A 21,363-nucleotide genomic window follows, 5' to 3' on the forward strand; every position below is an offset into this window, starting at 1 on the left:
ATTTTATATATACATATATTTACTAATTTTTAAGTCATTTAATATTAATATATAAATAAAGTATAACCATTTAAAAAGTATTTTAATTTAAAATTAAGATTATTAATTAGTCATACAGGTTTGAGTGATGACAGATATGAGACAGTAAAATAAATTAATATTCAATTTATTTTCATTTAAAAATTAAATTTCAGCGAGGTTACGCCTAGCGGAGTCAAAAGAAGATACAGGTGAGATGCCATTAATGCAGATTAAGGTTTTTCTTCCTTGAACATGGGCGGTGAAAGCAACCTTCAACTAAACAAAGATGGATAACTTTCAGTATCTTTTGACAGAGTCAGTCTTTTTAGTTTTCTTTGTTAACTCTCCTTTTTGTTAACCAAAAAATAAAATAACTAAGAAACTTAAACGTATATCGTCACCGATATTATAGTTTATAAACTTCAATGCTTTCTTTCTCAAGTTGTTTCTATGTTGCAAGAGATTTGATACATTTCAGCATCAAACTCTTATCATTCTGATTTTTAGGTTTGAAAATCTCTTTCAGCTCCACCACCTCATAGATATCTGCGACTCATTCAAACTCAAAAATAATGCAAATACCATTGAATTCTTCTCCAACCAGAGTAAGATACATCTTCAAGTTCTGCAGAAGAGTGAATATACGAGGAAGCCGCCACCACCACCAGCAGCAGCTCTAGTTGGATGTCGGTATGAGCTTTCTAAGTTCTCTCTCTTTGTTTTTCAACTTATCACAGTTTCAATAAGCCTTGAAGTTTAAATTCAGCTCTGTGTGCATGAACTGCCATGTTTGATCTAGTTTTGTTGAATTAGAGCAAGGTCTCTCTGTGTAGCTGATCAGTATGAGTAGCCAAATTCATTCATCATCTGAAATAAAAGGATGCTAATCAAGCATCAGTTAGGCTTCCTTCAAAGATACATACACCTGTTGACATTAGAGTTATGTGTTATTGATGTTTGATGAAAGTTCTATTTAATCAAGTATACCCACTGAGTTGACCATCTGCAAAACCGAAATTATCTTTGCTTCAATACAAAATTAACAAAACTAAAAAACCTGTTATTTTATCTTTGGGAGTATAATTTACTTATCAACGATGGAGCTGCAAATTTTTCGTGTCGGAGAGGCCCATTAATCTGCTTATTCTTTCTTCAGCTCAACAAAGGTCAGAATTCAATTGCTAGTGTTGCTGAATCCTTGCTGGTGTCAATTTCAGAGATAATAGAATCTGCAGCACTGGAAGAAGTAGAGCAGGAAACTTTTGCTGAAATTGGATGCTACTTTTACCGAGCTTCTTTTTCTATAATGGAGTTGCAGACCACTGAGAATACACCAGAAAATGCAATGGACGTCCTAGAATCTCTATCCAGTGCCATTAATGTGGCCAAGCATCTAATGAACAAATGCCAAAGAGGCAACAGTTCAAAGTCTGATTCTGAACTAAAAAGCACAATACAACAACTGGAGGAGGTGATAAACCACATGGGAGAACACTTGAGCTTGATACCTTCATCAACTTTTCAGAACCAAAAATATGCAGAAGTTTCAGTCCGTTCTCTTTCAAATGAAATGAAGCATGCACACTTCGAAGTTGGCCAAAATCAAGAGTCGCAGACAAAAGAGCTGGAACCTCAGAAGTCTCTCTCTGAAGAGGAACATAATCATCATGAAGAACCAGTACAAACAGAATCAGATTTGTACTCCATCAACGTTGAAGTTTCCAGAGATAATTTCCAGTTCTTAAATAAGCCATACTTGATTGAATTTCTGAAGAACAAAAGCCTTAGCAGCCAAAGTGAACTTAATAACAGAAGCATGTCCTCATCAGCATTGCCACAGACGATCGGGTATATAGAACCTCTGTACAAGACTTTCTACTGTCCATTAACAAATCAGATCATGGATGATCCGGTGACCATAGAAAGTGGAGTGACCTATGAAAGACATGCGATTATAGAGTGGTTTGAAGAGTTCGATAACTCGGAGGAAATTTTATGTCCAACCACAGGGAAGAAGCTGTTGAGTACAGTTTTAAGACCCAATATAGCTCTTAAGACTACAATAGAGGAGTGGAAAGCAAGAGATGAGGAAGCAAAGATCAAGGTTGCCTGCGCAGCTTTGTCTCTAGGTAGCTCAGCGAGTATGGTATTTGAAGCAATAAGAGACTTGCAAGGCATCTGTGCAAGGAAGCAGTACAATAAGGTTCAAGTCTGTAATGCTGGAGTACTGCCATTGCTCGTTAAGTTTCTGGAATACAAAGACAGAGATGTTAGATGTGCAGTGCTGGAATTATTACGAGAATTGGCAGATGATGATGATGGAAAGGTTCAACTTCTTTTTTATCCTGTGACTTTATGGAAACTACCCTATATGAATGGATAAGAAATGGAGCAAAATTTAACCTCAATTATCATTCATTTGCTTGGTATAAGGCTTTGATATTAGCTGTGCATCTGCCTCTAAGGAACACAACTGCAATCTAACAGCACAGTTGATCAAACATTAGCTGCAAAACTCTGAAACATATAACAGAAATATATATAGAGAGGCTCCTAAAATCTTCTTAATGATCACATAATAAGCTTTATCCTATCTGTAGATTTTGATATTTATCTGCACAGGAGAATCAACTCCTTATCTGAAACAAGTAATTGAAATCCATGGCAACAAAATTTTAAATGTTAGATTTTGTTTCTTTTACAGGAAATGATTGCTAAAATGGCTGACATTTCAACAGTAATCAAGATGTTGTCAAGTGGCCACCAGCCCATTAGGCATGCAGCATTGTTGTTATTACTTGAGCTCTCTAGGTCCCAAGCATTGTGCCAAAAAATTGGATCAGTTCCTGGTGGGGTTCTGATGCTGATTAGGTGTAAATACCATCATTCTGTTGATGCCTTCTCTTCAGAAAAGGCAGATGAAATCTTAAGGAACCTAGAAAAGTCACCGGAAAATATCAAGCACATGGCAGAAAATGGACTCTTGGAACCCCTTCTCAGTCATCTTATTGAAGGTAACCTCCAAACTTCAACTTAGTTGACAGTGACTGCATTACATCACCGAAGATGATTAACAGCTTTTTTTTTAAAGGAAATTTAGTAGTTAGTAGTCATTGAAGTAGTTAATGACAAGAATTACATATGTGCTCTTTAATCACAATATCTTGATCGAAGTCCAAAATATAACAGGTTCTGAGGAGATCCAGATGGAAATGGCGAGCTACCTCGGAGAAATTGCCCTTGGAAATGACAGCAAGACCTACGTTGCTGAGAAGGCTTCTCCAACTCTCATTCAAATGGTGCACAGGGGGAACACTTTGAGCAGAAGTGCAGCATTTAAAGCTCTAGCGCAAATTTCATCTTATTCTTCAAATGCCAGAATATTGACTAAAGCAGGAATCATACAGGTCATGGCTGAGGAGATGTTCACCCGGAGAATTTACGATGAACCCATGAATTCAAGAAATGAGGCTGCTGCAATTCTTGCAAATATCTTTGAGGCTGGGATTGAATTTCAGAATCTCCAAGTAAACACTCACGGACACAAAATAACATCAGACTATGTTTTGTACAACATCATCCACATGCTCAAGAATTCAACTCCTGACGAACTCAATGTTAACCTCCTGAGGATTGTTTTATCCCTGCTCAAGGACCCCAATGCTGTCAACAACATTGTTTCTGTGGTAAAAGAGAGCGAAGCAAGCTACACCTTGATTGAGCTCATCAATAACCCTCAAGAAGAGCTTGGAGTTGCAGCAATCAAGCTACTCATTGAACTCTCACCTCACATGGGACACACACTTGTTGAGAGACTATGCAAGACAAGGGGTCAGCCTGAGAGCTTAATCCTAGGCCACATGACAACCCAAATTTCAGAAAGGCATGCAGTTTCAGCAAAGTTTCTAGCTAAACTGCCCCACCAGAACCTAACACTCAATCTGGCTCTTCTCAGAAAGAATACAGTCCCTACAGTCGTACAAACAATCAATCAACTCCAGATAAGTGGAATAAGAACGAGCAGGTATGCAAGTGCTTACCTGGAAGGTCTAGTGGCCATTCTAGTCAGACTCACAACAACACTGTATGAACCTGAATTCCTGTCTCTAGCTAGAAAGTACAACTTCACATCGTTATTTACAGAGCTACTAATGAAAACATCAAGTGATGAAGTTCAGAGATTATCAGCAATTGGCTTGGAAAATCTCTCAGAAGAATCAATTAATTTATCAAAACCACAACAAATGAAAAAAAGCAAGTCTTGGAAGCAAGCCTTGCCCAAGTTCCTATATCTTGGTTCTTCAAAGAAGAGGAAAGAATCCATCTGTCCAGTCCACAGGGGGGCTTGTTCCTCCCAAAACACATTTTGTTTGATTGATGCAAAGGCAGTGGAAAGGTTATTGGCGTGTTTGGACAACGAGAATGTTGTGGTTGTTGAGGCAGCATTGTCAGCTATATGCACATTGTTAGATGACAAAGTTGATGTAGAAAAGAGTGTTAGCATGTTGAGTGAAGTGAATGCTATACATCATGTTCTGAATGTTGTGAAAGAACACAGAGGAGAAGGTTTGTGGCAAAAATCCTTTTGGATTATCGAGAGATTCTTGATGAAAGGTGGGGATAAGTCTGCTTCGGACATATCGCAGGATAAGTTGTTGCCAGCCACTTTAATTAGTGCTTTTCATCATGGGAATGGTAATACAAGGCAGATGGCTGAGAAGATCTTGAGTCTTTTAAACAAGGTGCCCGGAATTCCTACTGCCGGCTATACCTTGTAGAATAGAATTACAATGCACTGCTGCTGCTGTTAATCTAATCTCATTACAATAAGCATGTTTCAACACTAGAACAATCTTTGTACTTAAAAGAAAAATGTAGAATAATCTATGAAATGTTAAATAGGGAGTTCTATAATCAATTTTGGTGGCCAAACCGTATCTTCTTTTTACTTACGGAAAGAGATGCATTATGTCCAACCCAAGATGGGAAATTTCATGATGGCACTTTCAGACATGCAGAAAAATTCTGCAGACAACTGCAAGATGGTTGTCCGTAATACAAGCAGAAGCAGGCCAAATTCAAGGCAATCTTCACCATCTGTCAACACTAGACAACAAAATTTGATATCTCTTCTTCTCTATGCTCCTCCAACTACGATTAATAAGTTTTACTTGTGCGGGGAATGTAAAGTTCAGCGTGAAGAAAAAAAAAAATTGAAGTTGTACAAGCATTTATGCACAAGTCAACATCATCCATACGGCTAATTGTCTGCAGGAGAACAGATGTGGAGACTTTATTCTCTACAGTACATGCACATCTTTCAATTACAGAAATCGTAGTTTATTTCCAGGAATATAATGTATAAGGCAAACACTGAGAAAGATCAGGACAAATAATAAAACAGAGAAAATAAAAATACTGAAAGGGACATCATCAACTTGGAAATATAGAAGTACGCAAACACAATTGATATCCCGTCACTTACAAGACATTCATTAGCATTGGACAATGTAGACATCAATAAATAAAACTGGGGAAGGTTTTGGCCGGCGATTGAAACATATGCACCCTTGTAATCAATCTGTAACCAAACATCTGTATAATAATCGATGTTATAATTTAATTCAGCCCTTTATTATTGATTGCCTTGATCTTTTTCTTTGTATTATTATTCCAATCCTTTTTGTTTCTTGCTTCCTCTAAATCTCTGTTGGCATCCTTTGACCAGCTCCAAGAATCCTTCCATAGGTTTTAACAATTAATATTTTACTATTTAATCCCTATAATTTTAAAAAGCGTATTTAGTTGGTCTCTCTATTTCACATGATATTTATTAATTAACCCCTTTATATTAAGAGTATTTTAGACTTTTTTTATAATATTTAACGATTAAAAATTAACGGAAAGACTAATTAATAGATTTTTTAAAATGTTAAGAATATTTTAATATATTTTTTAAAATTGAGAGCCAATTAATGAATTTTTTCATAAGTTTAAATAGTTTTTCTAATATTTTACTAGTTTTCATGTTGTCTGTAGGTTTTGGATTTTAGCCACCAGTCTTCCTTTGGCATATCTTTCTCCGTGGCATTACCACTTGATTTCAGATGTTATTCAATTTTCATATTGTTCATCTGCACAAGGAACTCTGAGGTGTAACAATACACTTGGTCAAAACAAAAGCCAAATTCTTGGCTATCAACTTGTTGGCAATTATAAAAATTAAAGAAAAAGTGAACTTTGATAATCATTATTCGGGTGGAATTTTTATCTTTCCACCAAGGCAATGCAACAATGGAATTTTTTAATCTAAAGTCTACGGAGGCTCATATAAGGCAGAGTTAAGCCTATCCATATGTCATCACTATCATTACATATTCATTATACTTTTGTGTATTTATGCTCAAGGTCTGTTCTGCCTGAGTGGTTGGCCTAACAATAATAATACAGCTTGTAGATCTCCCATTGCCGTTGAGGCCTCTTTGGACAGGAAGATTTTGCCCTTTTCCCTCATACAGAAAGAAAATGGCTTCTTTTTCAGTAGAGGACTTTGTAGGGAATGGGGTTTTGAAGGAGCTGGTCCAGAAGTTATTAGAAGATGGTTGGGATGATGTGCCAACTTTGAAGGTCATGAGTTCAGAAGATATGGCTGCAATAAACATGACACAAAGGCAAAAGGTACGTTTCATATTGTCTTCCTCTTTTGTTTGCTCAAATTCTGTTATTTATTGGCCTTTACGTCTGATCATAACCAGTAAAATTATGAACTTGTGCTTCTCTTACTCTAGGATGCAATGGAAATTAGATCATACCTGCATGATCGTGCTCTCATGCAGTATGGAGATAAGCTAGAGGCATCTGGAAAATGTTTGCCTGAGCTTCTGAGCTTAAGCTCTGGTGATCTCTCTGCCCAGTTTGGCATGAAGAGAGGTCACATCGCCCGTTTCACAGACAGAACCAGTGCATGTGCAGAACCCTTGCCCAAACCATACAACCAACCTGCGAGGAAAATGACTGGCACAGAATCTGGAAATAATAGCGTTTCCAAGAGTTTTGGTTCTGTCAACTCAAAAATGAAGCAGAGCACATCAAAATTATCTGCTAGAAGTAGCATGGATTATGAAAAATCGCTTGAACAATCCCTGGCTGATTTTAAGATTAAAGATGGATACGTCTTTAAAGGGATTGTTGCTTCTGGACCTGCTGAACCTCGAGCATGTGGTTGTGTACAGCCTCCTGCAGTAGTTGATGAAGTTGCTCCTTATGCTTTCATCGAGAACATATCAGTTGAGAAACTAGCTCCTGAGTATAAAATTGGAATGGAACGCTTGGTGAAAACCAAAGCGCCCCCAATGAAGGCCGTAGAACTGTGGCGAGATAAACCTGCAGTCCTCCTCTGCATCAGGCGTCCTGGGTAAATACTAATATTCTTTATCCCAACATGACTTTCTTGTGTAGATGCCCAGTTTAATCAACAATACTTGCGTAAAAAATTGCAATTGTAACAATTGATGCACAGGAAAACACGAAGATGTGACAGTGGACATTTAATTAAAGAATTCAAGAACCCATAGATAGTTATAGCCAGGACTAGAAGGTTCTGCACTCACTGAATTCTGAATCAATCTTCAAGTGTGGTTAGATATCCACTAAATGTGTGAAATTAACATTTCTTTCTTTGTTTTCTTGAATTACAAACAGGTGCATCATGTGCAGAGCTGAAGCTCACCAACTGTATGCCAAGAAACCCATGTTTGATGCACTAGGAATTCAGCTAATTGCAGTTCTTCATGAATATATAGAGTCAGAGGTATCTGATAACTTTCTTCTTATTTTTCAATAGACTCCTTTGTCTAATGTGTCACTGCTACTTTTGTCTTACAGGTGAAAGACTTCTGGCCCCGATATTGGGGTGGTGTTGTACTCTATGATCGGGAAAGGCAATTCTTCAAAGCTCTTGGAGGCGGAGAACTGCTAAAGGACAAGTTCATATCAGGATTTATTTTGAACCCACGAGCTATTGCAAATTACAAGCGTGCAAAAGCTATGGGAATAAAGCAAAACTTCAAAGGGGAAGGAGAGATTAAAGGTGGCCTCTTCATAATTGGCAGAGGAAAAAGTGGCATTGCTTACCAGTTTATTGAAAGGAATTTTGGTGATTGGGCTCCTGTAGCTGAAGTAATTGACATTTGCAGCAAGTTGCAGGTAATACTTGTCAGCTTCCCCTAACCCGTTGATGAGTTGCCATCCAATATGCATTTACTTTAAACAACTTTTCTACTTCTGATGCAGAACCAGCAGCAAAGTCAAGAGAAATCCATCAAAATATAACAGGAATAAAAGAAGTTTGTCATAATTATCCATAATTTCTTCTGATTCACCTTCTATTATATTTCTGTTCCTTGTAATTCAGGATAGAAGAAATGATCATGTTCTTTTCTGATCTTATCCACATTAGATAAATTGTTGCCGGTTCGAGCACACTTTCAGGATGCAATTGCTACGGTGTCTTTTACCTGGGAAATGCAATATATGCACAATCTTTTGTGATGCTTTAGTTACAACTGTAGTTTGTTTGGCATTTTATGGCTTGTATTGAAAAGAAAATTTAATGGAAGTTCTGCAAATTTTCCAATAACCATAGTTCAGGATCTGCTTTTTTGCTAAAAAGAGATATTTACTGATCAATTCAGATAAATTAAGCTAGAGTTTTTTTAAGAGAACATATTTAAGAAACAGTTGAAAACTATATGACATTAACTGCCCTGATCAAGAGAACATCTTCGGTAACCTTTATGCGTATATATATAAAACAATATGTCAATGAGTTTCAGAAGATAAACCATCTGTTGGAAACTTATGCTCCTTGGAGAAGTATGTGGAATGTGTATGACACGAGAGTCACCTAACTTCCAACATAGCAAAATCTCGAAGGGGAATGAAGAAGATATCAAGGACATGGTTCAAGTTTGTGCATAACAGTGCTTTCAGCCAAGGAGATTCCCAAATCAAATTTGCATTTGTTTTAACATTAAGATACTTCTCCAGGATTATCAATCCAGCAAGAAAAAGCACTTAAGTGCTTCAATACGCCTATGTGACTGCATAATGCCCTCTTTAACGTCCTTCAAATCAAAGATCTTGATTGCCCCTCCTGGTGATATTAGGTTTTCAATGTCCTTCTCAACAGCTTTGGACAGCAAGAAAACCATATCACCAGAAATCTCCACATGAACACGTTCCATCTTTGAAAAGATGGAACCGAGCAGAGTCTCTTACGAGTATTTCTCTTTGAGTTATCTTAGAAATATATTTAGTGGCATTGTGACAATCTCCACATACTCTCAGATTTTTAACTATTCGTATGGGAAGGCCACGGGGAATAAATATCAACCCAAAAGCAATTGCAAGCTTCTCACTATGATAGTTAAGCATCTGTATCTTTGCCGACTCCTCAACATCATGGAGAACTGAACTAGCATCTGGAACATACCCCTCTTCTATCATTTTTTCATTTAACTTATCCAGCTCAGCATATATCTTATCAGAAAATGGGCTTGAGCAGTCATCTGCTGAGAAAATGTGAATTTTATTCTTATATTTGATCCAACTACATCCTGGTTCCTTTCTGGCTCCCCTTTCTCTCATTCCTTTCCTCAATTGAGCAACATCATTCCATTTTCCTTTAGCAGCATAGATGCTTGAAAGCAAGATATAACCTGCAGGGTTCTGCGGCTCTAGTTCCAATAGAGACTGAGCTGCCCATTTCCCAATTTCCAAGTTACCATAAAGCCTGCATGAGCTCAGCAAAGTGGACCAACCAATTGCATCAGGATGGAAAGGCATCTTACTAATAAAACTTCTGGCTGCTTCTAACTTTCCAGCTCGACTGAAAAGGTCAATCATGCAAGTGTAGTGATCAAGAACAGGAATGATTCCATGTTCTTTCGACATTGATTCAAAATATTGCTGTCCTCTTTCAACTAATCCTGCTCTGCTGCAAGCTGAAAGAACCCCTATGAATGTAACTGCATCAGGTTTTAAACCGTGGACCAGCATTTCTTCAAACAATGCAATCGTCTCATTGACTTTTCCAAATTGTGCATATCCAGAAACCAATGCTGTCCAAGAGACTTCATCCCTGAAGTTCATCTCATTGAACAAGCATCTGGAATCTACTGGGCTTCCACATTTACCATAAAAAGTAATAAGCGCATTGGAGACTGTTACAAAAGAAATCAAACCGGAAACTATGGCTCGACAATGAAATTGGGAACCCTCTTCTAGGCTAGATAGGTTAGCACATGAACTTATAACACTTGCTAGAGTAAAATAATCTGGCTCAATCCCATTTCTTTGCATGTCAACAAAAATCCTGACAGCTTCTTCACTGAAGCCATTTTGGCCATAACCCACTAACATTGCAGTCCATGTTACAACATTCTTACGTGTCATTTTCTTAAAAATTGCTTCTGCATATTGGATAATTTTACATTTGCAGTACATGTCGACAAGAGCACTACCCACAAAGATATTAGCCATATAATCACTCCGAATTATGAAGGCATGAACCTGTTTACCCTCTTCCAAGGCAGTAAGACCCCCACAAGCAGTCAGCACACTGCCAAATGTATATTGATCCAAAGAGAGCCCTTCTAGCTTCATCTGTCTAAACAAATCAATAGCTTCTCTCTCCATTCCATTTTGTACAAGCCCTGTAATCATTGTTGTCCATGAAATAGAATCAGTTTCCTTCATACCATGAAACAGCCTCTTTGAATCCTCTACCATCCCACATCTCAACAGCCCCGTGATCATTGTGTTATGCATTACCACATTCCTCTCTGGCATCCCATCAAAAACCTGCTTTGCCTCATAAATTAAACCCGTCTTTGCATACATATCCACCAAAGGACTGCCCACGAAAACATAAGATCCAAACCCAAATTTCTCTATTTGCCCATGAATCTGCCTGCCCAAATCAATACAACCTTGACTCGATGCCAATACAAGCATGGTCGAGAAAGTAATCCTATTCAAATGAACAGCTCCATCTCTCAACATGGAGTTATAAGCCTTAAGAGCATCAAAAACCGAACCATAACAGGCATACCCCGAAATAAGAGAGTTCCATGTGACCCCATCTCTGCTTGGCATGCGATTGAAGATTTCTTGCATTTTTGAGAGATGCCCATATTTTGAATAAACGGAAAGGATGGTATTCCATGAAAAATGATTTGGGAGGGGCATTTCTTCGAACAAGCGGCGTGCATATTTGATGTTGCCGAGTTTGCCATATGCGTTTATGAGGTTATTATATAAAAAAGGTTCTGGGTTCCTTAGGTTCTTGATTATGTGGCAATGGAGCCTCTTGGCCTGGATCTGACTTCGATCTTCGCAGCAGAACTTTAGCAAGGAGGAATAGTAATTTTTGGAGGTGGACATTCTATTTGTTTTGCTATGTTTGCACCATTAATTTTGGCGGGAAGAGAAGCCGTTGGGTTTTTTTACTAGTGCTAAGATCCGTTTTTAACTTGGGGTTCAGGTTTGAGAACATATAAACCAGATCTAGAACTTGACTGGAGTCAAGGGCTAGTCAGGTTTGAACTAGCAAGGAGCAATCGTAAGACGCCTCAACCCAATCAGAATTCGAAAATGATTAATAAATATTTTCTTCTCAAATTTAATTATTACTATTACTTGAAAGATATTCAAAACTTGTTTAATTTTATATACTTTAATTAATAATTCTATATAAAATATATTTTTATTAATAATATTTATTTAAAAAAATAATATTTCTAAAAAATATTTAAACAAAAACATATAAAAATTTATAAAGTGATTAATAATATTTCTTCTTAAATTTAATTAGTATTATCATTATTACGAAAATCGAGTCAAACATCTATTTATTTATCCCAAATACAAGGTCCAGACCTGTTATTTTAAATAATAAAAAATAGAATAAATAAATAAATACAACTGCATAACCTTGCACATATCGAACTGGAATAATCCTTAATTTCATGTAGTAGTAGTATACACGTAACTGGAACATATATGATCAGACACCAACATGGTTTCCATTGTTTTATAAATTACAGAGCTCATTTCATTTCAGACAAATACATGAGCTTCTCTATTAAGCCTATATTCATCAGATCCTCGGAGCATCAATCTATACATTACATTCTTGCATCAGAGCATCATATTCCATGACCACTGTCCTTGGAATCTAATAATTTAAAGTTCACATAACAGAATCATCAAGGCAAATGGCCATTTCCCTCTTAAGCTCTCAGAACCTTCTTGCTTTGGACATGCAACTAATCCTCAAACCTTTGAAGCTGGGGCTTAGAAGCATCTCCCTTTATCAGCCGCCGTACCTTTGAAGAGAATCCCGTCTTCATCCCTTTTTATCCTAAGAATTAGCGGGGCAACCATAACCATACTTTGTCTAACTAAAAGATAAAGTGAATAATTAAAGTTCAGCTTTCATATGGCCTGGTGGCAGTGATCCTGCAACAAAGATAAACTCAACTGTTCAGCGTAGGAGCATTTTGGATTACAGCATTCGACATGTTTAAATCGGCGAAAATGAACAAGCCAATACCATTAATATCTTGGCCATCTTGTGGAGCACTGGTTACATAGCTCATCTGGACAACATTGTGGAGCTCATCGTCCCAAGCACTCGGTAGCTAGGGTGTGTTACAATGAAATGTAAAATTAGTAGCATGCCACACATTCTAAAGGACGAGTAGAAAGACTCGAATCATCTGAGTGGTACTGTAATGAATATATCACCAATATTTGGCGTAGCCCACAAGAACTTTCTCAGCTTATATAACAAAAAGCAAATAGAAACACACATAAGATGTGAATTCCTAATTATCCCTTGATAATATGTTGAGAAGTGGGATTCATAGAGACTAGTGTCCCAGGCATCCAAATGTATAATAATAGTTTCTTAGATAACCAAAATACTATCAGACTATCACCACCTACGTGTATTTCAGAACGCCAAACAATTAAAAACATCATCAGGAATCAAGAAAAGGGCCAAGAGTTACCTGAGTAGGCTCCTTGAATCCTCCAGTCATCGGTATCAGTTGGGAATTAATGGCTCTCCGGAGCACGTCAGAATGGCTCTCCATGCCAGGAAAAGAAGGTTGAATAAGTCCTGGTTGAGATGCATTAAATGGGGGATAAACCATAGGCACCTCTGGTGAAAATGCCAGAGTAGATGGTGGAACTGCCCTTGAATGCAGTATCTGCACATACAGGCACAATCTAATATATTACAGGGACAACAAAACAAGCACGTAAACAGATCCACACATTTGCACACATAGGAAAATTTGCCCATTTGATCCATAAACTAGTTCTTCTTTAAGAAAACTAAACTTGTATCCACTTACATCCTTTGCGAGCAAACCTTCTATGCTGACATCCAGCCTTGGATTCACTGTTGCTAGTTTCATTGATAGAAACTGAAAAAAAAAAAATTTCAACTCAGCAGAAATACACACAAGTTCCAAATAAAGAGATCTGAATTTGAAGTCAAAAGTATCTTGTTTTGAGTCTTAAAAGCGCAGTTGAATGAGATTGAGAAAAACCAGAAACTAGCATCCTTCCAAAGCAATCCAAGACACAAGAAGCACAATGTTATCCACCTCAAACATAACTGTCAATGAAATTGAATTACTTCTGACAGATGATGAACTGGACTAATTGGGGACCACCAAAAAATAGAGAGGAAAAGTGAAACAGGATTATGTCATACCTCAACCTGCCGTTGCAACGATTGCACGTAGTTGATAATTTCATCTAGCATAACCGCCTTGCCTGTAACCTGCAAAATTCAGTTGATGTTTATGAATAAACTGCAACAGCATTTTAATTATGCAGACAACTCAATCACTCTCCCAAACCAACCTTGCTGCAACCAGGTACAAGGTCTTGCAGAAACTTCATCCTTTCACTGATCTTTTCTCTTCTAACCTGTAAACAGAATTGATCAACTATGGAACAAATAGTAGAAAGAAAGCTGCTTCAAATCAAGTACTTAACACAGAATCTTACTCTTTCTGCAAGGCTATGACTGTTTGTTGCTTGACCTCTTCGAGCTCTAACATGAATATATTCTTGTTTTGGTGGATCAGAAGCTTGAGATCCTTGTTTACTTTGTTTTCCAGTAGTTTTATTAGGAGTTGAAATTGGGTTTTCCTCTCCTTTCTGTTGAACTTCAGGGCTAGATTGTTGGGTTCCCTTGGCCTGATCAATTTCAGTATCCTACAACAGAAAAAACAGTTGTGTATTATTGAAAAATATTATGAAAAAAAAAAATTAATCTAAGTTCCAAAATGATAAGAAAACAATTTGCAAAGGCAGTTCCCACCTGCCCATTCCTTTTCCTTTTCTTTGAGGCAAGGCTCTTAGCAGTCAGTTCCCCACCATTTCCTTCCAACATAGATGGCTCATCTTGACGGCCACCACCACTGAATTCAGCTGCCTCAGACTCATTACCAGACCCACCAAGGCCTTGTTTTGCTTCATCATGAGATCTTACAAGGCTCCCACTTTTTTTCTGAGTGTTCAGTGGGCTCCCTTCAATAGCCACATGTTCAACTGACAAAGGAGCATCTCCAACATTCTTCTGACCTTGTCCGCCAGATACTGATTTCAACTCACTACCTGCAAAAACATCTTGTGGTCCTTGCATCATTCCCCCACCCCTGGAATAAAGATGCATAGACTCTGGAATTCCAAAAGGGTTCACGATATCACTAAAATTGCCACCATTGAAGCAGGAAAATCTAGCAGCACGCTCAATGAATGCAGAATCTGCAGGAAACTGAGACAAGCTCTGTGGGAGCACCCCAGGGGCAGTTGGTAAGAAAATGCCACCTTTCAGCATGGAGCTTGGTGGATTCCACCCAATATCCAGCGTTTTAACAAGGCCAGTTCTCAAAGAAGCGGGACCGCTTTTTCTAATCCCTATTGGGTTTGATGTGCTTGCGTTATTCTGGACACTAACCTCAGAAAATCCCAAGTTCTGTGGATTTGTGGTGTGGTCCCAAAGCCCTGGACCAAAAGAGTCCACCATAGAAGCAGAAGAGCAAGAAGACACGCCAACTAGATCTTCCCTGCAAACTGGCATCTGATTATCAGTGGGAACCAAACCCAGAGACGAATTTGCGATATTGGCACTGCTAAATCGCCAGTCTGATGGCATACTATCAGGTGAATGGTAGTTAACATGATTATCACTCTTCTCTAGCTCAAATTTGTCTTTGTCACCCATTTCCATCTCTTCTTGAAAAGAATAGAAAAATTAGCCAACAGTAGATGCCTCCTCTCACAATTGTGTTTGAGCTATCAGTAATTGTCTATAGAATTCTAGAACAATAAAAAGTGAAACTCAATTACTTCCCAAGATATCCTAATTAGAAGAAAAAACTATATAAATCTAATAAAGAATACCTTCACAAAAAAGTTCAACTGAAACCAGGAAGTGTAAACTCACAACATAAGAAACTTGACAATTCACAGTGATGCAGATATTCCCTCAAAAGCTCAATTTCAATCCAAATAAAAAGAAATTGTCTGAAGCCAAACATTCACAGCTAAGTAGAAAAACCCACTTCAATTAATTGGCTTAAGACCCAATGTTGCTCCAACTGAAACCCCTAGGTTCCAGAATATGTTCCAAGGATCACAGAAGTTGAATTGCTACCATTTCAAAAGCTACCCAACAAGTCAAATTGAAGAGGACCAAAATTACAGCGAAAGAAAGCTACCCTCCAAGACTAAGAAACTCAGAAAAGAAAGTTCATAAAAAGCTGCAAAAGGTTCCAATAGAAGCAGTCAAATAAACAAACAAAAGAACATTGATTTCAGAACAATAAATAGCCCATTCAAAACCCTAGTCAGAGTAGAGCAGCAGCAGAGAGAGAAACCCCAGCTAAAAGTGGCAAGAGAAAGACACCCATTTTTCAGATTCTGTGCTACTTTTGGTACTGCTGCTCTTCTTTGGAGCCTTTTTCAACTCAAAAACAGAACTTTATCGAGTTTTTGGTCTCTGTTCTCTTCAAATCCCTTCTCTGCTTTTTTTTCCTTCACACTCTGCCACACGCGTACATATACACAGCAACAGATACGGAAAGAGGAAGCAATTTAGCTACAGAGAGAGAAACTTAAAGATGGGTATCTGTGAAATTGAAGGGAAAACAGTAAGAGCAAAGGAGGTAGATTTATACCCACGCTTGCATCAAAAAGAGAGCTTTGATGATTAACCACCGCCACTGCCACCGTAAAATTATTAAAAACTCTCGTTTTTGTACTATTGCTTTGCTCATTTACTTTCTTTTTCTTCTTTTAAATTACGCTTTACTTATTTTAGTGTGTAATTATGGTTAGTGTTAGCTAGCAACTGACATTGCCAACTTTCATCATGGATTTTCTTTATCTCATTGTAATTATTTAATTTTGTCTTTTTAATTAAGATCTTGAAAACTGAGCTTAAGATCTTTAATGGGTTTGTTTGGTCAAGTACCCAAAATCTAGCTTTACCTCATTTTCATAAATATTTTTTAGAGATTGTAATTAAAGAAACTGGTCATATGAGTCATGCGGTGGGTTTAATTATTTTCTCTTGGAAAATTTTATTCTCTAATAGTATTGATTATTGAAAACTCATTATGATAACTTCCATCTCCTATCTACTCTTCTGCTGCACAATTATACTTGTACTGATAATTTTTTTACATAAATTTAAAAATATTTACAACCAAGAAGTCTTATAATTAGTTTCTACTACTTAATCTGCATCAAACTCATTAGCAATTTTGAGAATTTTTTTTAAATACATAAATATACATCTTTCTTGGTCAGCAGATTGCTTAATAAAAATATGAATGGTGAGTAATTTGCTGCCATTGATGCTCCAGTTGTATGAAAATCCCAATTAAAAATTTTCTCTCAAGTGGGCCACCCTTATTTTTTTTTAATAGCAACTAGCTAGTGCATGGTATGTTCATCTCCAAAAGTAGCAGAATCCAATGGATGAGATTCATCTCAGCATTCTGATTAGAGCCACCCCATTATTTCACTTAAAAAATAAAATCATCCTTAATTTCTTCGTTAACAAGACTTCATTCCCATAAACAAATAAATAATTATTTATTTTGCTCAACTTGTTGCAATTTCCTTTTTTTTTTTTTTTACTATTACACTATTGAATATTATTGACCTTCTCTCTCCTTCTCATGCCATTATTAGTTGGCATTGGGACTTGCAATTTCAAAGACCTATGCTTTAAAATAATGGAATCCCTTCCCACTTTTCTTTTACTAAACCCTAATCTTTACTTAACCCTAGGATTTAGAAAATAACCAATGTAAGAGAGAAAATGATTTGTATTGATTGGGTTGGTTTTACAAGGTACGTTGGAGAAAAATTAACAAAAATATACTTAAACATGATTCTTATACATTGTATAAGAAAACTACAAACAAAAATCTTTCAAAGGTATAGGCCAAAGGAGAAGACAACAATAATCAATAAAGAAAAATAAATACCAGCCTATACATGGATGGAAGAGTAGGGGATCAGATTCCTTAGTACCCTTTTGTATATTTTACCCATTTCTTTTATCAGATTATGGGAAAGCTATAGGGAAATGGGCAAATGGAGTGTTGCCACATGGATATGGGTTTGCCCTTTTATGGGAGATTATTGATAAAAAGAAAATAATAAAAATTAATAAAATTAAAAATTTTAATTTTTATAAATAAAATAAATATTCGTTAAGAGCCGTTAATGTGTTAATGGACGTGTGAAAGAGAGCTGGTTGATGGTTGGCAATGGGCCTTGTTTTTGGGAAAAGCTAAGAAACAAGGCCAAGGCAACAACCAAATCCTATACAAAGCAACATGGGATGGGAGTTGGGGATTCGAGATATCTTAACTACAGCCTTTACAATTCTTTAACATGAATCAAACATTGCATCATTACTCTCTCTCTCTCTTATGCTTTGGTGAAATGTCGATAAAGTGCAGTTTGGTTTGAGCTTTAATCAATTAAAGGGAGCACGTTTGAGACTTTACCAATCTATTACTACTGTACTTAATTAGTCATTAATTAATTATATATGTTTACATTGTTCGTACAAATCTTAATTAACATCTCATTTTTTACTTAAAGCATGTTACAATTAAATAATTTAGAAAGAGAAATTTTTAAAAAATACTATTACGATTATGCAATTCTATATATAATAATAATCTAGTTATTAATGAATATATAATATTATTCAGAATCAAATACTCAATTTCAAAGTGTCGAATTGATATTCTGAGATCTAAAAAAATAAGATTTACAGTGTATGAATGAGCATGTCTCTCTTTCGTTATTTTTTTTTTATTCTCTAGTGACGCATAACTGCCACTCTACGGACATGTCAATATATTATTTTTTGTCAGTCTGCCGTTTAATTCCCTCGGTCCGCATGCTGATAGAGTTACGAGGTGACTAGGTATGCTTTCTTACCTCTGGTCACGTCACCGGATTAGGCTATCTTCTTGTGAGTCTGCGCAATATAAGGCTAGTTCGCTTGAGAACAGTCTGATGGGTTTTGAGTTTGTGGATTTTGAGTTTGTATTATTTTTTTAGACCCGGCATCACCCCATAGTGTAAGAAGAGTCCGATAGTTATTAACGAACCAATGATCAAAATTTTATTTCTTTTATTTAGATATTTTTAATAAAATTAATAGTTAAAATTTTTATGATTTGTTTTATGGTATACGGTGAAGAAGCTGAAGGGGAGAGAAGAAAGATTAGAAAGGAAGTTGGGGTGTACAAAGGACATGAGAAAATAGCCTTCAAGTTGCATGAAATTCATGCAAAACATCATTGCAAGAACATGATGAGATTATTGTGTAGTTGAGTGATTAATGTTTTTCAAACTTGTAGTCATTTTTAGTTAACTTTTTCTCCAAACCCTAATTTCATACGATCCACCTTTATCATTTCTTATCAGAAGATGCTTCTTGAAAATGTGAGGAACTTTTCACAGGCCCAAATCTTCACTCTTTACTAACAAACCTGAGTTAGGCATGGAAGCCTGACTGCCCTTTTGCCTGGAAACATTGTCCTAAAAAGACAGCCTACTATTCAAACTCTTTGTCCCTCGAAATCCATATATCATTTTCTAAATTTAACAAGAAAATAAAAGTTTAAATTTTTTAATTAATTTAAAAAATTCCTAAATTTAATAATATATTAAAAATTAAAATCGACAATAATTATAGATGCAATTGTGTTCTTTTTAAATTTCCCAATTAATATTACTATATATACATGGCATATAAAATAAAATCATTAATTTCAAACTATCATGATTATTTCTATTTTTCAAAGACACTTGATAGAGTTTGGTGGGTGAAAAATTGAAATTAAGGTAGTTAGCCAACTTCAAAACATAATGATTCATATTACATAACATCAAGAAAGACGTAAAGACGTAAATTGTTACTACTAAGTAAAAACATGTAATAAAGATTAAACATATAGAAAATATAGTCAATAAAAGATTAAGACACTTTAACACTCAGTTTATTATTAAAATTTATCTTTTTAATAGAACGAATTTCGATATAAAATTACTGTTATTCGGCACATTCCAACATATTTTTATTTTGCATGTGATTGCGAAATCATCGATTTATTAACTGTCGATATTCCAAATAATTAGTCACATTATCGTTGAATTATTATAAAATATTATATTTATTTCTATTTTTTTTATAGTATAAAAGAGGACGATCACATTGATAAAAATACGTTATCTCTACTATTATTTAAACTCTAAGTAATTCTATAGTATCTTTTTTATTTTTTAAAATATTGATTTGAGTGTGAGAGTGGTTTTTGTGCATGTCTACTGCTTTTTGAGGGTTTTTTTTTTTTTAAATTATAACCAGTCACAGTACAGTTGTATTATAATCAAGTTATCAGTACAACATCAATTATCTTATCATTTAATAATTTAAAAAATATCACTTTTGGGAACGTAAATAGCAAAGAAAATTTTTATGTACACTAAGATTTTATATATATTTAATTAATGCATAAATGATAAATAACTAAAAAATTATGATAGTTTTTATATTTATTTATATTATTTATGCAGGTTCAGTTTGGTTGAAGAAAATAATTTGTACTTGAAAAATAATTTGTACTTGAAAAATAATTTTTATAAAAAATAATTTTTGTAAAAATGTTTTTCATAAAAGATATTTTCTAAAGATATAACGTATTTACTATTTTTTAATTTTAATTTAAAAAATAAAATTTATTAATAAATTTATATATATATATATTAATAAAAATTTTAAAGCGTAGAAAATAACTTTTTTTTATTAAAAAAATATATCGTTAATTAAATTTTTTAAATATTAAAAAAATATTTTTTTCATAAAATAAATAAATTTTAAAAGAATTTTTATTTAGATTTGACAAGTATATATCCATGATTTATAGTAGTTATTTCCTCCGATAATTAATTAAAATATCAATGATTAATTAGTTAAGTGTATATACAGTAGAAATTATATAAAAAATTTATTTGCATCGATCCCTTATGAATCTAAAAAGTAAAAAAAAAAAAAAAAAGAATTTTCTATGAAAAGTTTACATAAAACCTATTTTTTTGTATTTCGAATTTATAATGACTGGTTTCAGCTAAAAATTTCTTTAAAATTTACTTCATGATTATATTGAAAGAAAAGTAAAGACCTAACTGTATAAAGTAAGATCAATATCACTCACCCTTAATAAAATCAAGATGTTTAACTCAGACTCTCTATCTTCAAAAAACACATTTATTAATTTATTTTATTTTTTTAATCATAAACATTTAGTTATTTTCATATATTATAGAGATTGAATATGTAGTTGTAATTGATAAATAGATGTTATTTTAAAATTGTGTAAACTGAATAGTTGTGGTCCACATATAAATGCAGAGCGGTGATATTGGTTGGGGTATATATACATAAACACCATAGCTGTTGATAGGAAATTTTGCATTTACTTGTACCCATTTTCAGAAAACTCCTTACATGTCTTCAGATCATGAAAGCCAGTGTCCTCCCAATTAAGGTAAAGCTAAAAGAGTTTGCTTGGGATCACGTTTTTATCACTGCTTTGCTTGGAACACTCAAAAATATCAATCACATTTCTATGTTAGCCTTCGTGTAAATTGAATCACAGGTTTGTTTTCCAACTTCTGTGGGTATTCCTTAAATGGTTTTGACAAACTTCATTTTGAGAA

The 21,363-nt window shown here is 35.3% G+C and overlaps 4 protein-coding genes across 8 annotated transcripts; 2 read left to right on the forward strand and 2 right to left on the reverse strand.

Moving 5' to 3' along the window:
• Positions 1–228: 228 nt before the first annotated feature.
• LOC110599956 (putative U-box domain-containing protein 42) lies at positions 229–4,973 on the forward strand. 2 transcript variants are annotated; one of them, XM_021736599.2, is made up of 5 exons: positions 229–336; positions 548–711; positions 1,178–2,347; positions 2,726–3,035; positions 3,211–4,973. In XM_021736599.2, the coding sequence occupies exons 2-5, from the start codon at positions 706–708 to the stop codon at positions 4,797–4,799; spliced, it is 3,075 nt and encodes a 1,024-aa protein (XP_021592291.1). In that variant the 5' UTR covers positions 229–336; positions 548–705; the 3' UTR covers positions 4,800–4,973. The 2 variants fall into 2 exon arrangements, with proteins under 2 accessions (XP_021592291.1, XP_021592292.1); XM_021736600.2 differs by lacking the exon at positions 229–336 and having other exon boundaries at positions 364–711; positions 1,239–2,347.
• Positions 4,974–6,372: 1,399 nt separating this feature from the next.
• On the forward strand, positions 6,373–8,659 carry LOC110630791. 2 transcript variants are annotated; one of them, XM_021778374.2, is made up of 6 exons: positions 6,373–6,699; positions 6,810–7,435; positions 7,723–7,831; positions 7,906–8,226; positions 8,314–8,366; positions 8,480–8,659. In XM_021778374.2, the coding sequence occupies exons 1-5, from the start codon at positions 6,547–6,549 to the stop codon at positions 8,350–8,352; spliced, it is 1,248 nt and encodes a 415-aa protein (XP_021634066.1). In that variant the 5' UTR covers positions 6,373–6,546; the 3' UTR covers positions 8,353–8,366; positions 8,480–8,659. The 2 variants fall into 2 exon arrangements, with proteins under 2 accessions (XP_021634066.1, XP_043806588.1); XM_043950653.1 differs by having other exon boundaries at positions 6,375–6,699; positions 8,314–8,659.
• Positions 8,660–8,803: 144 nt separating this feature from the next.
• LOC110630790 (putative pentatricopeptide repeat-containing protein At1g68930) lies at positions 8,804–11,680 on the reverse strand. The gene has a single exon (XM_021778373.2). The coding sequence runs from the start codon at positions 11,464–11,466 to the stop codon at positions 9,235–9,237; it is 2,232 nt and encodes a 743-aa protein (XP_021634065.1). The 5' UTR covers positions 11,467–11,680; the 3' UTR covers positions 8,804–9,234.
• Positions 11,681–12,023: 343 nt separating this feature from the next.
• On the reverse strand, positions 12,024–16,275 carry LOC110599742 (transcription factor bHLH49). 3 transcript variants are annotated; one of them, XM_021736308.2, is made up of 9 exons: positions 15,554–16,274; positions 14,426–15,426; positions 14,110–14,319; positions 13,963–14,028; positions 13,811–13,879; positions 13,446–13,517; positions 13,098–13,298; positions 12,638–12,725; positions 12,024–12,543 (listed from the first exon to the last, which is right to left on the reverse strand). In XM_021736308.2, the coding sequence occupies exons 2-9, from the start codon at positions 15,335–15,337 to the stop codon at positions 12,506–12,508; spliced, it is 1,656 nt and encodes a 551-aa protein (XP_021592000.1). In that variant the 5' UTR covers positions 15,338–15,426; positions 15,554–16,274; the 3' UTR covers positions 12,024–12,505. The 3 variants fall into 3 exon arrangements, 2 of the variants coding, with proteins under 2 accessions (XP_021592000.1, XP_021591999.1); XM_021736307.2 differs by having other exon boundaries at positions 15,511–16,274; XR_006348512.1 differs by lacking the exons at positions 12,024–12,543; positions 12,638–12,725 and adding an exon at positions 13,644–13,711 and having other exon boundaries at positions 13,195–13,298; positions 15,511–16,275.
• Positions 16,276–21,363: the final 5,088 nt, after the last annotated feature.

This window comes from Manihot esculenta, chromosome 14, assembly GCF_001659605.2.
Source record: "Manihot esculenta cultivar AM560-2 chromosome 14, M.esculenta_v8, whole genome shotgun sequence".
In the NCBI taxonomy this organism is placed as follows: Eukaryota; Viridiplantae; Streptophyta; class Magnoliopsida; order Malpighiales; family Euphorbiaceae; genus Manihot; species Manihot esculenta.

Bases quoted from the DNA above. Each gene is read 5' to 3' on its own strand.
- LOC110630791 (XM_021778374.2), top strand. From the start codon at position 6,547: ATGGCTTCTTTTTCAGTAGAGGACTTTGTAGGGAATGGGGTTTTGAAG. The intron at 6,700-6,809 runs GTACGTTTCATA...CTCTTACTCTAG, and splicing joins ACATGACACAAAGGCAAAAG to GATGCAATGGAAATTAGATC. The intron at 7,436-7,722 runs GTAAATACTAAT...AATTACAAACAG, and splicing joins CTCTGCATCAGGCGTCCTGG to GTGCATCATGTGCAGAGCTG.
- LOC110599956 (XM_021736599.2), top strand. The intron at 2,348-2,725 runs GTTCAACTTCTT...TTTCTTTTACAG, and splicing joins CAGATGATGATGATGGAAAG to GAAATGATTGCTAAAATGGC. The intron at 3,036-3,210 runs GTAACCTCCAAA...AAAATATAACAG, and splicing joins TCTCAGTCATCTTATTGAAG to GTTCTGAGGAGATCCAGATG.
- LOC110630790 (XM_021778373.2), bottom strand. From the start codon at position 11,466: ATGTCCACCTCCAAAAATTACTATTCCTCCTTGCTAAAGTTCTGCTGC.
- LOC110599742 (XM_021736308.2), bottom strand. From the start codon at position 15,337: ATGGAAATGGGTGACAAAGACAAATTTGAGCTAGAGAAGAGTGATAAT. The intron at 14,029-14,109 runs GTAAGATTCTGT...TTCTGTTTACAG, and splicing joins GTCATAGCCTTGCAGAAAGA to GTTAGAAGAGAAAAGATCAG. The intron at 12,726-13,097 runs GTAACTCTTGGC...AACACACCCTAG, and splicing joins GATTCAAGGAGCCTACTCAG to CTACCGAGTGCTTGGGACGA.